The 16815-nt window shown below is 47.8% G+C and overlaps 1 protein-coding gene across 2 annotated transcripts; it reads right to left on the bottom strand.

Annotated features, from left to right (window-relative positions):
- Positions 1 to 309: 309 nt before the first annotated feature.
- rev1 (REV1 DNA directed polymerase) lies at positions 310 to 15322 on the bottom strand. Of its 2 annotated transcripts, XM_083682191.1 has the most exons (22): positions 15154 to 15322; positions 12878 to 12949; positions 12466 to 12598; positions 11246 to 11414; positions 10520 to 11140; positions 9315 to 10171; positions 8716 to 8814; positions 8434 to 8550; positions 8040 to 8166; positions 7637 to 7765; positions 7090 to 7244; positions 6784 to 6903; positions 6339 to 6559; positions 6026 to 6198; positions 5682 to 5911; positions 5324 to 5532; positions 4529 to 4879; positions 3755 to 3854; positions 3389 to 3588; positions 3030 to 3180; positions 2771 to 2873; positions 310 to 2480 (listed from the first exon to the last, which is right to left on the bottom strand). In XM_083682191.1, exons 2-22 carry the CDS (start codon positions 12935 to 12937, stop codon positions 2369 to 2371), a joined length of 4437 nt encoding a protein of 1478 aa, XP_083538317.1. In that variant the 5' UTR covers positions 12938 to 12949; positions 15154 to 15322; the 3' UTR covers positions 310 to 2368. The 2 variants fall into 2 exon arrangements, with proteins under 2 accessions (XP_083538317.1, XP_083538318.1); XM_083682192.1 differs by lacking the exons at positions 310 to 2480; positions 2771 to 2873 and having other exon boundaries at positions 3073 to 3180; positions 3310 to 3588.
- Positions 15323 to 16815: the final 1493 nt, after the last annotated feature.

Raw genomic sequence — 16815 nt, 5'->3', positions numbered from 1 at the left:
TGATTTTTCTGTTCCACTTACCTTGACAGTTTAGGGTAATCATTCCCTTAATTTGTTCGGACAGTGCCAGCATTTTATACACCACCTAACAGACACTCCAATTACACATTTGTAACAATCCTCAAAGTAAATTTAACAACATTGCACCGTTGTATGGCTTACGAGTAGTCCCGCGGCCTAGGAATCAGGAGTAAAATACACGGCCCACCGACAGATCATTTAGAAAGAGCAAAACGGTCTCTGGGTTTACACACAAAAACTCAAACACCAGATTACATACAACAATTGCCAACAAAGATTTTTTGCAGTTCAAAGTTTATTATCAAGTTCTTAGAAAACATACAAATGATGTCACAGCTTCAGGTCTTCAGGCACAGGTCAGTTGTGATAGACAGGTAGACTGACCAATAACATAACTCCCAGCCCTTCCATTTTGAAGAGAAGAAAAGCAAGCATTTAGTCACTCAGAGTCCAGTGGCTCATTTAGTGAACACTTTCGTAGAAACTCAAATTTACTGAACTCAAATAAGGGGATGTCTGTGTCCCGTGCTTAGAACATACATTCATTTTACCAGTATACAAACTGCAATGGGATCATAATCATTTCAAACAACCTTCGCACTCAACCTACTGATGCATTTTTTTTTATGCATCAAATGAGAGTTCTTGTAATGTTACAGAAAGCCATAGAACATTATATGTCTATGCAGAAAATATTCTGTGATGTAACAATTTGAGAACATAGCATTGAAGAGAGTATGGGTGAATATCAATGGTATAAAATGGCTTCCTCGACTCATTTAATTAATCTGTACTTATGAGAGCAAATACCTGGAAGCCATCAACCATGTTGCTTTTATCTTCAGACCAGGATATGAAGGAAATGAGACAAGGAGAGGAACCCACTTAAGACCATTGAGATTCACCCCATGTGTTTTTAACCCATATAGAGGTTGTATGAAACGATACATAAGGGCTGGCCAGCTTCTGGTTACCATCAGAACACACATTTGCATACATTCACATTCATTCACATCCACGATGAAAGAGCCAAAGAGAACTAACAACACTACTTGTAAACAATACAAGAGAAAACAAATAAACTGTAATATATAGAAACAAGCTTTTGTTTTGAAACTTTTAACAAGAGGGAGCTTTGAAAACTTTATTTACATGCTATAACAATAAGTTTGGAACTTTTTTTGTGCAGAACAAAGGTACGGAATTGCTTGACAAAACAGACTATCTTTTAAAGAAGGGGAGAGGAGTGAGTGTGCGTGTGTGTGTTTTATTTGTATCTTTCCTGCTGCCATACCAGTGTGCAGACACTTCTCAACTGATATGGCCAAATGGAAAGTGAGAGGACAACTGAAAAAAAGCAGGGAAAACAAAGATAAGGGAATCAAAGAGAATCAGGAATAGGGAGGATCCACACATCTATCCTTACTGTTTGACTCCAAACTCTGGATATCTCTGCCACAGGATGAGTGACGGGAAAGAGCAGTCAAACAGATGGCAAGAGGTTTCCATGGCTACTAACTCTGAGCATCAGCAAGTCCCCCGCCCTTTTTGTGATGAATGGATCACATATCTAGTGGCAATTATGTCATTTAGGTCAAGTAAGCCATCATAACTCATGAGTTTAAGCCAGTCCTGACCAATGGGGTAGGATGCAGAAGGAAGGATCCTGCCCTTCAGAGGTTGAACAGTAGCAGATGTTGTCTGAGCTCAGTCCAGTAGCAGATGTCGTCTGAGCTCAGTTCTGCTGAGATGAGTATTGTACTGATGTCACAATGACAGACCACAGGCCAGAGCCTTCCAAAGCAGGCTCAGCTCATGTCATGGGGAGAGACAGATATGCCATGTCTCCACTGTCAACTTCCAGCCGTGCTGCAGAGTAGCTGTGGCTAGCCATGGCTTGGTATGGTCTGGTTGGCGTCTCCATAACATTCACGTTGTCAACAACTGTCATATTTTTTTTTAAAATAACAATCGCGCATCTGTACAGTACATTCATGTTCGATTTCAGCACTGTTGCAAGTAGACAAGTTCGGAAAGGTTTTAGATAACAATAGAGACGCTTTCTCTTAACCAACAGGGCCATAGCATGGCTGAAACAAGTCCAGTGGAGACCAGGCTACAGATATGAGACAGCTGCTGTGGTGATACGAAAATACCACACAACGCTTACACTCATGTAACAATAAGAGAATGCTTGTTCCGTCTGTGGTTGCAATGACATAGCCTCTCCCGTAGTATGATGTAAACGTAGCAGAACAAACATGGCTCTGCCGAACGCTAATGTACAGAGACAGTGAGTGTGGAGGAGTGAGAGCCTCGCCTCGCCTCGCCTCTCCTCTCCTCTCCTCTAGGTGATCTTCAGGGTGCTGCCATAGGTCTGCTGCACCACCACCTGCACGTTATCCAGGATGAAGTCAAAGGCCATGCTCCATACCGACTCCACCGACTGCTGCATCAGCCTGCCATGACAGAAGACATGCAGTATGTCCAAAGGCATGAATGGAAACAGAGGACACAGACAACAGCTTTGGTTAATTCTTCAATCTGCTGAAGCTACTCAACATGTACATATAAGGTGGATTCTCCCAACAACCCCCAGCATGGGTTGTAGCATCTACAGCATATCCAACTTTGTAAACTGTTGTCTGATTACATTTTTCGATGGGAAAATAGATAAACTCAACAATGACATTCAAAAGAGTTGCCCTTGACTGTGAGAGTGAGAGGGGGAGAGCTTGACAGACAGTACCTCTTCATGTACTTGATGATCAAGTCAAGCTTCTCAAGGTCTTTGTCCTCGATCAGTTCAGTGCAGTACCTCACCACCTGGAGAATGTCCTCCTCCATGGGTTCTGGGGGGGAAAGAGATACTTTGAGAACTGTTACACAAAACCACAGACCCAAAAACAGTTGTTCACACACTGCAACAACAATTGTTGGTAGTGACCCATTCACCCCTCTGTATTTGTAATCATAATGACCAATTACCCGCCATCCCGCATACATACCGGAGATAGTAGTGACCCATTCCCGAAGGAGGGTTCTGATGTCTGTGAGGTCAAAGGCCCCGGCCAGAGTAGGGGCAGGACGGGGGATGAACTTGGACAGCGTCTCTGGAACGTCTGTCTTCAGGGAGGAGGTGGAGGGACCGTTCTCCATCTGGGAAAGGAGGGACGATGAGCTCAGGTCAGTTACAAAAAAACATGAGGTGCTTTCCAGGTCGACTACATTGCAGCAGACAATAACTGATCACAAAACCTTGATAAGTGTTTATTGAAATCAGCTAACCGCATCATACGATATAGCAATCTGACTTCCGACTGCCCAGTTGTGTAGATGGGCACCTATGGGCCACCCCAGACATCACCTTGAGTCCATTGGGTGTGTCCCTGGGTCTGAGCACATGCGGCGGGGCTTTGGCCGGACTGTTTCCTGGGTGGGGCCTCTTCAGAGGGGAGGGCCCTTTCTTAGCAGGGCTTGCTGCATTCTTCCTCTTGTAGCGCCGCTTCACACGACCAACACCAACACTCGACTGTTTCAGCTGCAACAGAGGGTTCCTCTGCTCCACTACACAGAGAGAGAGAGAGAGAGAGAGAAAGAGACACAGAAAGATAATGTATAGATATTAGCCGTTGCACTAGTGTCTTTGTGAGTGCTCAGAGTGGGAGAATTAATTCATTTTTTGTTACAGTTTTTAGAAGAGCTTCTTAGTAGTTTTTTTCTCCAGTCTTACCCACGACCCCCTGTGGCTGGGGGTTCTCTCTGCGGATATACGCCGAGTGCAGCTCTTCCTGGAGCTCTCTGGGGAGTGCTGCAAACACATCTGGGTCAACCTACAGCCAGAGAAACACAAGAAGGAGAAGGAGAAGAGGAGGCTCCTGTTAGAATGAATAGGTCCTGCAACTTGACATGCATGTTTTCACTCTACAACTCATGGTGTTTGTGTCAGCAGTTTGTGTGTTAAGTGAAACAGTATATGTATGTATGTATGTACAGTACCAGTCAAAAATGTGGACACACCTTCTCATTCAATGGTTTTTCTTTATTTTTTTAAAATTATTTTCTACATTGTATTCCACAAATTAACTCTTGACAAGGTACACTTGTTAAATGAAAAGCAGTCCAGGTGACTACCTCATGAATCTGATTGAGAAAATGCAGAGAATGCCAAGAGTGTGCAAAGCTGTCATCAAAGCAAAAGGTGGCTACTTTGAAGAATCTAAAATATAAAAAACTGGTTTAACACTTTTTTGTTTACTACATAATTCCATATGTGTTCCTTCATAGTTTTCTATTTTCTGTAGATTAATATTAATCTACAGAAAATTAATCTACAGAAAATAATAAAAATGAAGAAAAACCATTGAATGAGAAGGTGTGTCCAAACTTTTGACTGGTACTGTATGTGTGTGTGTGTATGTGTGCATATGTGTGTGTGTGTGTGTGTGTGTGTGTGTGTGTGTGTGAGAATCAGTATTTAAATGAGTGTGTTGCTGCAGAATGGTACCTGGGAGAAGTCTGGCAGCTCCAGGATGATGCCTGTTGAGCCCGTCTGTCCAGGCTGGTTAGGAATCTGGAGAACCAGGGTGCCAACAGTACGTGCTGGGGGAGGAGGGACGAAGGAGGGACAAGGGAGAGGGGAAGAGGGGTGTGGGAGAGGGGAGGAGGGGCGTGGGAGAGGGGAGGAGGGGTGTGGGAGAGGGGAGGAGGGCCGTGGAAGAGGGGAGGAGGGGAGTGAGAGCTGGGGACTGGGGGAGTAGCACAGGGTCTTGTTTGGTCTCCCCACTCTGTGCGTCCATGACTGTTCCACCTGCTCCCTCAATTCTGCAGGCAACGCGTCAAACACGGAGCGGTCCACCTGACAACCACATGGAAACACTGTCAGATAAGCAGCCATGACCATGCAACGGTGAAGGCTGGTGGAGGTAGAAATCGCAGGACGGGCTCATTGGAATGCATGGAATGGAATGAGAAATGGTAACAAACACGTGAGGGAATGGTATCAAACACCCGTTTGATACCATTCCTCGTTGCATTCCATGCATTACAATGAGCCTGTCCTCCGATTTCTAACGAGTAGGCAAAATATTCTCTAAGAGTGAAACAGGAGAGGTATTTTTCTCCAACCAGAACACATATTTTAGTTTTCGATTGCAATTTTTTTCCCCCTATGTTGTGTGGGTCCTACTGAACACGACCAAGTCGCTTACATTTTAGTTTAACATTCCCCAAACGTTTTACTACCATCATCCATCCTACCCCTCCAAATGGAATGAAGAGTGTGTTGAGTGGAGTGGGGTACCTGAGATGGCGAGGGGACCTCGATGCTGATGTTAAGGCGTGTCCGAGTGTGGTTATTAGAGTGTCTTGTGGGCGGTGGTTGTCCTTTACTCGTCCCTGGGATTGGCTCAGCTGGGGAGGTGGGGCGGGGAGGGGAACACGGGGGCGGGACTCTTGAAGGGCTCTTCTCCTGATTGGTGGTTGTGTCAGCATTTGGAGCATTGGGGAGTGCTGAAAAAAAAGGGCTCCATCTTTATTTACATTTTTAACCACATTCGAGCTGGGTATCAACAGCCATGAGAACATTAAAGGTGAAAGCACCATAGTTTAAATGTATCACATACACACACAGCCTCTAACACACACACACACACACACACCTGTATTGTTGTGGTGAACAGGGGGCCGCTGGCCTAGCAGCATGTCTTTGATGGAGCGGGAGCGGGGGCCAGTGGGGTCCTGAGGGGCTGAGTGGGCCCCCTCGAGGAGCTGCACCTGGAGGCCCACCCCTCTCATCTCCCGTACTTCTAGCTTCATGGCATGGAACAGCTTGATGACCTCACAGGCAATCAACTGACCACTGTCTGTGTGCTTGGCCAGGGTCACCGACCTAAGGGAAGAGAGGATTGAGTTGGGAGAGGAGAGGGATAACCTTGTTCACACACGTGTGTGTGTGTGTGTGTGTGTGTGTGTGTGTGAGTGTGTGGTTTACACCCTCCCTCACCTGGCCAGGTTGTCACAGATTCCATGACCCCCGTATTTGGCTGGCTCCACCGGCGCTCCCGCCTTACGGACCATGATCTTTAGGGTCACCTTGCGACCCCTGACCCCCGCTCCCTGGAGACGCTTCTGCATCTCCATGGAGAGGTTGGTCAAGAACGACTCTGCCTCATCCACCTAGGAAGTGAGAGAATGGGAGAGATAAAAATGGAGAGAGTGGGAGACAGTGGAGAGAAAGGAAAAATAATAGGGAGAGTGAGAGAGGAGAGGAAGGGATAGAGAGAGTGTAAGAGTGAGAGAGAGAGAACGGCTCTAACCTGTGTGAACCGGATGTTGTAGTTCATCTCTGCCGACACGGACTTCCTCTCCTTCTCGCTGCGGACGGGCCGGTCGTCGAGGCCCCGGCAGAACCGGTAGAGGGTCTGTCCTGTGCGGGGTCCAAACTCCTTCTGCAGGCGCATGAGGGACACCTGCTGAAGGTCCCCACACGACCTCACACCCAGGGACGCCAGCTTACTGCCCATAGACCGGCCCACCCCTGAGAGGAAGAGAGAGACAGAGAGAGAGAGAGAGAGAAATGGTACAGAGGGATGAGTAAAGGCAGAAGAGAGATGCCAGAAACCTCATACACATACACCTTCCAGCGGAGAATGAAAGATGAATTAATGTGTTAAAACAATCACAGATATTGATACATTGCACTAGCTTTGTACTATCTGTACTAACTATGAGGGCATGGCCAGCAGGTGGTGCTGTTCTCACCTGGCAGGCTGGTCACAGAATGATCCCTGATGAAGTCGTCCACCTCCTCTGACCTCAGAAAGTACTGCCCGTCCGGTTTGGCCTTCCGGGTCGCCATACGAGCCAACAGGATGTTTGACCCTGGAGAGGTGAGAGGTCAAAGGTGAGACGGACTGGATGGGCAAATAAGCAATAGCAAGGAATCTCCCCTAGACCCGTTGAAAGACGGGCCTTGTTTTATGCTTCACAATGAGCCAGTCCTCCACTGATCTGGTCCCTTCAGCTTGGCAGAGACAAGAGAATAAGACATGAAGCAGCAGTGCTCACCCATGCCCACGGATGCTGAGCACCCAGTCTTCTCCCTGACGTCTGCTCTGATGGCATTGGCCAGCTCACCGGGGGTGACGCCCAGCTCCGCCAGCAGGGCGGAGCCATCCACCAACGCCTCGTCACAACTCAGAGCCTCAATGTCATGAGAATAACTATAGAGAGAGAGGAGGCAGAGAGAGAGAGAGGAAAGGGGAGAGAGCCAACAGGATGTTTGAGAGAGAGAGAGAGAGAGAGAGAGAGAGAAAGAGAGTTGGGGAAGAGGGAGACATTAAGGGGTTGGTAGAGTAAGGTAGAGTTAGAAAAAATGGAATTCATTTATTTGTGTGTGTGGGTGTGTGTATTGACTGATGAGGCTGTGCTATAATCCTAGATCCTACAAAAGTGGCAGAGCAGTCGTGTAGCAATAGAGGGGAGTGAAAGAGAGAGAGAGATAAAGAAAGAGAGGGAGAGATGGAGAGAGAGAGAGAGATAAAGAAAGAGAGGGAGAGATGGAGAGAGAGAGAGAGAGACCAGGGGAGTTGGATACAGGCATATCTCTCCTCACCTGGCCAGGGTCTCGTACAGGGCGAGAGCCACCTCTTTGTAGGCCTGGAAATCGTACGGGACAGACTGCAGGGAGGGACACAGCTGCTTGGCTTTGCCAAACAACATCCCGTTCCTCACCCCTACCTGCCTAAGGGAGAGAGAAAGACATAACCGGTTACTTATTGTTGAAGAGGGATGTCTAAAAGCCAAAGACAAAAAAAAAAAAGACAGACAATCTGTTCCTACCGGGCTATGGTGGCCCATTCTCACTAAGAACATGTGGCATTCAGCGTCTATGACAGACATACTGCATATTGTATAAGAGAGGGATGACACGTGGACAATACTCTTTCTGCGCCGGTCCCATTAGGTTAGCAAACAGAGAGGATATGAGGGTGAGGGGGTGTGTGTGCATGTTGTACCTGGCCTCATAGCTACAAGAGGCGATCTCAGCCATTGAGAGGGTAGCTATATCCTGGTCTACTCCGTTGCCATGGGAGACAGGACTCTCTGGCGAGGCAGCCCCCTCGAGGTCTCCCTCCTTCCACTCTGAGACACACGCGCACACACAAAGGGTTGCATTCAGAAGGACATCATTAGTTGCTCGTTGAAGAATGGCAAAACCTCTCTCCGTTGCTCAGTGACAATAAGCAGCGATGATGATAGCTGAGGCTTCCAGCCTCTTTGAACCCAATGGAACAGCTTTAACACCACATTGCAGGCAGAGAGAGAGAGAGAGAGACATACATCGAGACATACATCAAGCCCAACTCAGTCACAGAGCCAGACCTGTGTGGCCAGACCTGTGTGTCTTACCTTGCTTTGTGTGTGTGTGTTTCCTCTGGTAGTACTGGGCTTCCAGCTGGGGGTTGGTGCCGGGCCTCTGGATCACACGACCCGGCCCACGGTTACTGGTCACCGCTACCGGCTTCCCTGGGGGGGGAGAGGGGGGAGGGGGTTATGACTCCAACTGTGTAAGTGTATGAGTTTGACTAAACACAAGAGTGTGTGTGCCATAAGATGTATGGATATTAGAGCCCCTGTATTTGTGTGTGTGTGTGTGTGTGTGTGTGTGTCTCTGTGTTACAAGTGTCTTACCTTTGAGGTCTGGTCGGTGTCTGATCCCCACAGACACGAAGAAGCAGTCCATGTCCACATGTAGGATACAAGACTGAACACTAGGTGGCATCACTTGACCTGATCAACAATAATACAGACAGACACAAAGGCCAGATCAGGAGACAGCCTCAAAGACATCTGTAACAATGACAAAAACACAAAGAATCAGACAAGCACGGGCAGTGAAGTCTGCTGCTTTTAATTATCAGATCCATCCCCTTCTCTAACACACACACAGATGTGCACACACGCACGCACACACACACACACACTTACTCCTGATTCAGCAGAATGCGTCATACCCAGACCATAAAATCTTGCCATTAACGACATGAGGAAGAGAACGTATAAGAGAGGAAGAGAGAGAGAGAGAGAGAGAGAGAGAGAGGGCAAGAGAGAGAGAGTAGAGGGAAGGAAGAGAGAGAGAGAGAGAGAGAGAGAGAGAGAGTGAGAGGAGAGAGATGGGGGGGCGGTGGTTGTTTTTGTCTTTTCCAAAAACAACCACCACACCCTTCATCCCTCAATCCACACCCCAGAAGACTCCCTCCTCGCACCCTCCTCCTCCCCCCCATACATACCTTGTCTGGCTGCAGTGCGCTGGACTGTGTTCTTCCTCAGCCTCTCTCTCCCATGGAAGGTGGCGCCCCCTGCTGCCTTCCGCCGGCTCTGCAGCGTGTTGACGTACTCCGAGAACTCACTCCTCCATGTGGAGATGTGGTGCAGGCGAGAGTGAGAATAGTACTCCGAGATTAAGCACCCCGCTTGCGCCCCACTCTGAGCAGAGGGCTTCACTGATTGGTCCTTACTGTTGGGAGGAACAGGGTTAGAGGGAAAGGCATTGGCTGATAGGTTGTTAGTGTCCGAAGGGGCGGGTTTAGACAGAGAGGTATTGTGGTGACTGCCATTCAGACGTACAGGAGAGGGAAAAGGAGAGTGGGAGGAGGAGGGAGGGTGTGGCTTCTCAGATGTGGTATCTGATTGACAGTGCTTCTGAGGCTGGGTCTGGAGAGGGCGGAACACTGATGCAGCAGTGGCCTCCTGATAGGAGGGCGGCGGGGGTTTTGGCCTCTGTTCATTGGACGGTTGTGGGTAGTGAGTGACAGGCAGAGGGGTCGGGTGTCTGGAGGGGCTGTGGGGGTTCAGATGGGGGTGTGACGAGGGGCTAGGGGGACGGGGGCACCCAGACAAGCCCGTGGACTTGCTTCCAGGGTTCTGAAGTCGACAGGGGGGTAAGCTCCTGTCCATAGTGGGCCTGGTGGAGTTAGGGGAGAGGTCCAGGGGCTTTAAGGCACCGTTAACAGGGTGAGCATGTCCGTTGGTCAGAGGTGGGTCGTTCGGAGGGCTCCCCCTAAATGTCGTGACAGGACTGGGGTCCTCACTGCCTCCTTCCTGCACACCGTTCATCTGGTCAAACAAGCTCTGTACTGATCCATTCCTGCAAGACAGAGAGACGGCAGACCATGCCATGTTCAAATAGCAATGAAAATGAGCAGGCATCTTTTCACTGAACAACACAATTGTATCAGGGTAATTTGTTGTTGCTGTTTACTCCTAACTACTAGTAGTCACTAAGCACTCTAGATAATCCTGTAGCCACAGGAAGTGTTGGGTAGACACAGGAAGTATGCCATCTTAAAAGCCATGTGTTAGGTTGATGGTGGTGCTGACAAGAGCCTAACTAAAAAGTCAAATTTATACTGGACTGTCTCATTCTTTTCCCCCTAATACACCACACAATATAATAATATAAATACATGCATCCACAAAACGCAAATAGACTCACAGTCTGAAGTCCAGCTCCCGGTAGCTGTGCTGGAGGTGGCTGGAGAGGAGGCTGGACAGGGGTTGTGCATGGCCAGGTGTGGGGTGCTCGTGGCTGGGGTGAACTGGGGATTGGCCGGGCTGTGGGTGGGTGTAGGCAGGAGGGGGCTGGACGCAACCTGGTATGGGCTGGCCGTGGCTGTGTGGGTGGGAGACATGACCTGGGTCAGAGTGGAGGTGACTGGGTAAAGGGCTGAGGAGGCTGGGACCGGAGCTGAGGTGCCTGGACTGGGGCCTGAGGTGGCTGGGTAAGGAGACAGTGGGTTGGAGGTTGAGGAGGCCAGCTAGGGTATTGTGCTGACTGGGTTGGGGGTAGAGGTTGCCTGTTGGGTGTAGTTGACCATGGCTGGGGATGGGGCTGTGGTGGCTGGGCCGGGACTGCTCAAGCCTGGGGACAGGGCTACGGACGGAGGACTGGGGTTGTCCAAGGCTCGGATGAGACACGTGGAGGCTGGGTAGTGGCCCGTGGCTGGGTCCTGCTGTCTCCTGTCCCTGGCGTCCACACACACTGGGGAAGCTCAGGCCTTTCTGCTTGGCATAGAGCTGGTACTGCAGGTAGGAGAGGAGGCGGCCAGCCTTGATACTGGTTCAGATAAAAAAAGATGGAGATGTTAGAGGGATGTTAGAAACACATTCAAACATGTAGCTTCTATTTTAGGCACCACTCTATATTGAATGCAGCCCACACCTGTCAGTGATCCAGTCTGGCCGGACCACCTTCTCCCCCCGGAGCTCCTGGATCTTGCTGTTGGGCAGGTTGGTGGCAATGATGTGGGTGGTCTTAGAGCGAGAGTAGTAGACGTGGAACTGCCCCCCGTGAAGCATCATCAGCCTCCGCAGCTCCTCCGCAGTGGGGTCTGCTCACACACAATCAGGTAGGGTCAAAGGTCGCACAGTTAGAACAGGGGCAGAAGGCGGTAGCCAATTGACAGGATGTGCCTTCTGATAGGGGCTGGGGGGTTGATTGGGCGTGCATCCGAATCATCTTAAATACCTCCCAATCCTCTAAACTTGTATGTGTACAGCTTTTTATAAAGAGATCAAACTGTGTCTATTGCCATAGATTCACCCTCGTGTTATCACAGAATGTTCCTGTTCCTCTAGGTCACAATGGAAGACACAAGCAGAGGGTGTACACACACACACACACACACACACACACACACACACACACACACACACACACACACACACACACACACACACACACACACACACACACACACACACACACACACACACACACACACCAGATGATCTGACTTTTCAGAAAGAGTACTTTTCTTTCCTCGTGCACCTCAGTGATATTTTGAGAGATCATTTACATATCCAATTTATCTTTCATGTGGGTGACAGGAGAGAGAAAGGGGAGATGGAGCAGGAGAGAGAGGTGTACAAGAAAGTGGATGGATGAAGATAGGAATGGAGAGATAGAAAAAGGAGAATAAAGAATGAAACAGAATAATGAGGTACAGAGACATGACCTCACAGGAATGAACAACAATGCTCTAAATGGGTCATCTCAGAACTGAACCTTATGTGAAACCTCCCTATTGTGCAGTCCACTCTCTCTCTCTCTCTTATTCTGTAACACACACACACACACACACACACTAATTAGAAATCACTGCAATCAAATCAAAACATGCTCAGAGAATGGTCATGTATTTCACATACACATTAAAGGCAATGGCATATCTAAGGAATAAACTAAAGTACCTACGTTTCACTACCTCGGTTACGCGGTTCTCTGTTAAGAATTCAACTTAATACCCCTATGCAGGAGAATGGTACCCTCCACGTAAAAGGGTTTAAGTGACGTAAACTGCCACATTAAGTGGGTAAGTGTGTGGATAAAGGTTGTGTCAAGATCATGGGATGAGAGTGGGTAGTGATGTTGTGTATTACCTGTGTATCCGTTGACATAGATTGCCACTCCACTGAAGATGCTGGAGCACACACCATCTCTCTGCTTCTCTTTAGGGGCGTCCAGCTTAAACTGTTCATCCAGTTTAGACACCTTAGCAGCCATGTAGCCGCCCTACACACACACACACACACACACACACACACACACACACACACACACACACACACACACACACACAGACAGACACAGACACACAGACACACAGACACACACACACACACAGACACACACAGACACACACAGACACACACAGACACACACAGACACACACAGACAGACACACACACACACACACGAAAGAAAGAAAGGGAGAATAGGTAAGAGAGAAACAACCCGGCTAATGTGCCACGCTGTGCGGTGCCATGGTAACGGGAACAGGAAGTTGCTTACCCTCTCAGCCCAACCGTTGTCATCATTGGCTCTCTTCCTTCCCCGTCCATCTCGACTCATACTGAGAGAGACCTGAGTGTGACAGAGATTCTAAATTAAAAGGAAGTTAAGTCGATAAACTCAGGAGGTCTAAAAACAAAGGAGTTAAAAAATGACAGACAGACCCAGACACTTCGCATCTCTCTCACTCACACGCAAGCACGCACACACGATCAATTGATCAACCAGCTTTGTACACTAATTAGAAGCATATTCTAATTAGAGATCTATACCGAGGCAGATTTGTATCAGCCATTTTGCAACAATGACTGAGAGAACCTGTCAAATGAATGAATGCAAAGGTAGGAAATTGATAATATTGCTCAATTGTGAATACTGACATTATTAAGTACTAATTCAGTCCATTTTGGTGTCAAATGTCAGCTGCCATCTCTCCCCGAACTACTCAGCCTGTCTCTCTCTGTTCTTTAAACACATACAGGTAGGCTACACACACTAACACTACACACAATAGATTTTGTGGCCAAACAATCCTCTTCCCCTTTTTTCACTCAAAGCTTTCTTCTCATGAATCTCTCCACTGGCCTCACCTAAGCTGGCATTGAGCATTGGACTTCATCTTAAACAAACAACCCTCAACAAACAAATTCTCTCAAATCCCTGCCTCAGGGACTTTTGTAATGAAATGAAACTTTGTTTCTGAATACAGAATAGGTGAAGGTCCATTGGACTGCTGGAAATGCTTGCATTGTGTTGAACATGTTGGTAGACGCAGCCTATTTGTGTTGAGTAGGCTTTCTGTCTCAGCTGGAGAAAGTGTAGGCATGACGACCCAAAAGAGAGGTAGAATAGCCCATCAGCATTAGAGAAACAGGCTTTTGTTGAATGAACAGTCTGGTTCCACACTAATTGTCTGTCCATCCATTGCCTGTAGCTGACAAGAATGATTGCAGTGTGTGACTTATATCCAGGCAGGGCCAGGTGCTCCAATCATGCAAATGAGAGTGAGCAGGAGAAACAGACTTACAGCAGTTCAAAGGGAGATGACATCACACAAGAGGTACAGGCTTCTAGAAAAATAAAAAAATAAAAAACATGGGTCCCGAGTCAGGCACATATAGGCTACCACAGACAAGGGCCAATAGGAAGACAGAGAGAGGAACCACAAGAGACGGTGGCCTTTTCTCAGTTGTTAAGAACACGACTTCTCGCATCCTCCACTGACTTCGTCCTCAAACGCCCCTAGGAGAGGTAGCTTCAAATGGGCTGCTCTAGGGTCAGCTCTGTGAGCCTCCTTCTTGACCTTTACCGTTATGAGTAAGGAATAGGAAAAATAGACCTGTCTCAGGAAGAGCTCTCCTAGGCTTTTCTTTCTTCTACCCGAGACTGCACAACAGTACGAACAACAAGGTTGGATCACCTGCCACGTTTGATACCAGTCCTCATTCCATTCCATGCATTACAATGAGCCCGTCCAACGATTTCTACCTCCACCAGCCTCCACTGATCAGTCATACTGCACCTCCTGTGGAACCCTATATAACCCTATCCTATGGGAAATGTGCATAGCCCATAGCTGAGGACTGCAGGTGTCATAATTTAACCTGTCCCTGAGGTCAAAATGGGTCATCATTTCTGTTCCACCTGAAATCAATATATCATATCAAACCCACAAAAGAAGCACACATATTAGTTTTGTTTGGGGTTACTGTAGCATGCCTCTCTCAATGAGCAATCTAAGTGAGCACTGAATATTAGCTGCTTTATAATGCACGTATTGAGATATAGCCACTCTAGTTAATGAGAATGCTAATGTACCAAGAAACTGGGGTCATACTGACTTTGGAGCTGCTATTAGATCCCCCCCCCCCTCCCCCCCAATGACCACAGTTAACAGTTATCTTTACAAAGATACTGAACCGCAGGCTATAGCAGATGTACACAGGTTACGTTTCTAAAATGGGGCAGGAGGTTAACTTCAGCAGACTGAGACAAACAAGGCAATGGTCAAACCACGCTAGACGGCGAGCAGACAAGCATAATTAGCTAGCTAACATGAGAACAATAAATGTGACCAAATTGTTATACGTCGCGTCGCATCAGTGTGTGAATTCAGGCTACGCAAAAATGATATGAGCAATATGTGGAGACGTTGGCAGCTACGTCGAAATTCTGTTACATAACTGACAAACAATGAATAAACTGCACGAGGTGCATGTTGCAAAGTGTCCACATTGACCAGCTCTAATTTAAACGGAAGTCAGTCGCTCGCTCACCTTTTCTCACTGACTTGCTGTTGGGTTCAAACCTCGCAGGCCAGACTTTTTAATCTCTCAGATGTGGGTATTTTCCTATACGGAGTTTAGTGTCACTGTCGTATTTCCCCAGTGCCTGTAGTCTTTTCCTGAACTGACATGCTCCCGAGGCTCTCGAAGAATCGCAGACACCCTTGTGCTCTCCATTTCCAATTCTTTCTCCTTCTGCCTCACTCTACTCCCTCCAACTCCTCCTCTCGCTGTTTACCGCCGTGGACCGACCCTCCTCCTACTTGCCGGGTCATTGACAGCTCCGCTTGTGGTATTATACCACCACCATGTGCCTAATCGGTGGTACTACACTTGACGCAGCGCTCTGGAAATGTGGACCCAGTTCCATTTCTTTCCCTAGCTTCCCATACGCTTTGGTTGTTGTCAGATCTGAATGGACTATATCGAGCAACGTGATAATGGCTCTAGCTAGACTTCAAATATGCAAAGTTGGGCTTCTGCCCTATTGCCTCTACCTAATAAGCCTTGTTATACCTGTTACCATCTAGGTAGAATGTTCGTTAAGTGGACAGGGACCGAAATGAAACCAAGCCAATAAGAGGTGGAAGCGGGTGTGTGCTACTTTCGTCCCCCTTCCTTCCCTTGCACGCACGTCCTCATTGACTGGGCTGTCACACACACACACACACACACACACACACACACACACACACACACACACACACACACACACACACACACACACACACACACACACACACACACACACACACACACACACAGACTAAAAAGGCACAATCTGGCACATATTTTGTTCCACAAATAGCAAATGCAAATATTTTAAGAATTAGGATAGGAACGGACAAAACGATCTATATAGCGTAGATAAGCTATGCCTATGTAAAGGGGCGACATAAAGGGGGCATTTTTTCCTGTTCTTTTGTCTGTGCTGTTTTGATGCAGACTCGCCCCCGGCCAGTGTCCTCAGAAAACCTGGCACGCGCGGTCCAGACGACGCTAGTGACGCACGAGCATAGGATACTGAAACACCGGGGGTTTGGATATCGGATAGACTACCTTTTTAGGTTATACCAAATACGTGTTAAACCTCTTTGGCTATACGTTTAGCCTGTACGCATTGGATTGTTGTAAACCGTTATTTCGAAACTGTGCATAACATCTGGTAGGCCAATGACATAGAATGGTTTGCCTATTGAACAGGGAACACCAGTCGGCCAATGTTTTAGATTATATCAGCACATATTGGGATTGTGAAACGTTCCCGCAACTGGACCATTTACTTCAGTCTCTGGAAATGCTGCTGAATGGAGTGGACGGCGATTGGATTCCTCGCTGGCACTGCCCGTTCGTTCATTCATAAACCGGTTAACCTCACCAAAGCACAAATCACACCAAAACTCAAATGCACGTTTACGGTCATCCGTACAACTAAATGTAGCACCGTTGCCCAATTAAGAGGTTGTTCAGCCAGTATGATTCACTGTGGCATTTTTTATTTATTTAAACTGTCCTACATTTATTCCAATGCGAATTCTATTCCAAAATATGAGTTTATTCCACAGCGCGTGTGCACGATCTCACAGCTCCCCCGTCTCATTGGCTGTTGCGATTAGCTGTTGCTATGGTCCCAGACAGCGGATGCTGAAGCTT

The sequence above is a fragment of the Argentina silus genome, assembly GCF_951799395.1.
Source record: "Argentina silus genome assembly, chromosome: 12".
Lineage (NCBI taxonomy): Eukaryota > Metazoa > Chordata > Actinopteri > Argentiniformes > Argentinidae > Argentina > Argentina silus.
Note: the sequence above shows the minus strand (reverse complement) of the source record. Positions and strands in the feature narration are given on the sequence as shown.

Coding starts and splice junctions, on each gene's coding strand:
- rev1 (XM_083682191.1), bottom strand. CDS start 12,937: ATGAGTCGAGATGGACGGGGAAGGAAGAGAGCCAATGATGACAACGGT. Junction 8,551..8,715: donor ACACCGACCAGACCTCAAAG/GTAAGACACTTG, acceptor CTCCCCCCCCAG/GGAAGCCGGTAGCGGTGACC. Junction 3,855..4,528: donor AGCTGCCAGACTTCTCCCAG/GTACCATTCTGC, acceptor CTCTGGCTGTAG/GTTGACCCAGATGTGTTTGC.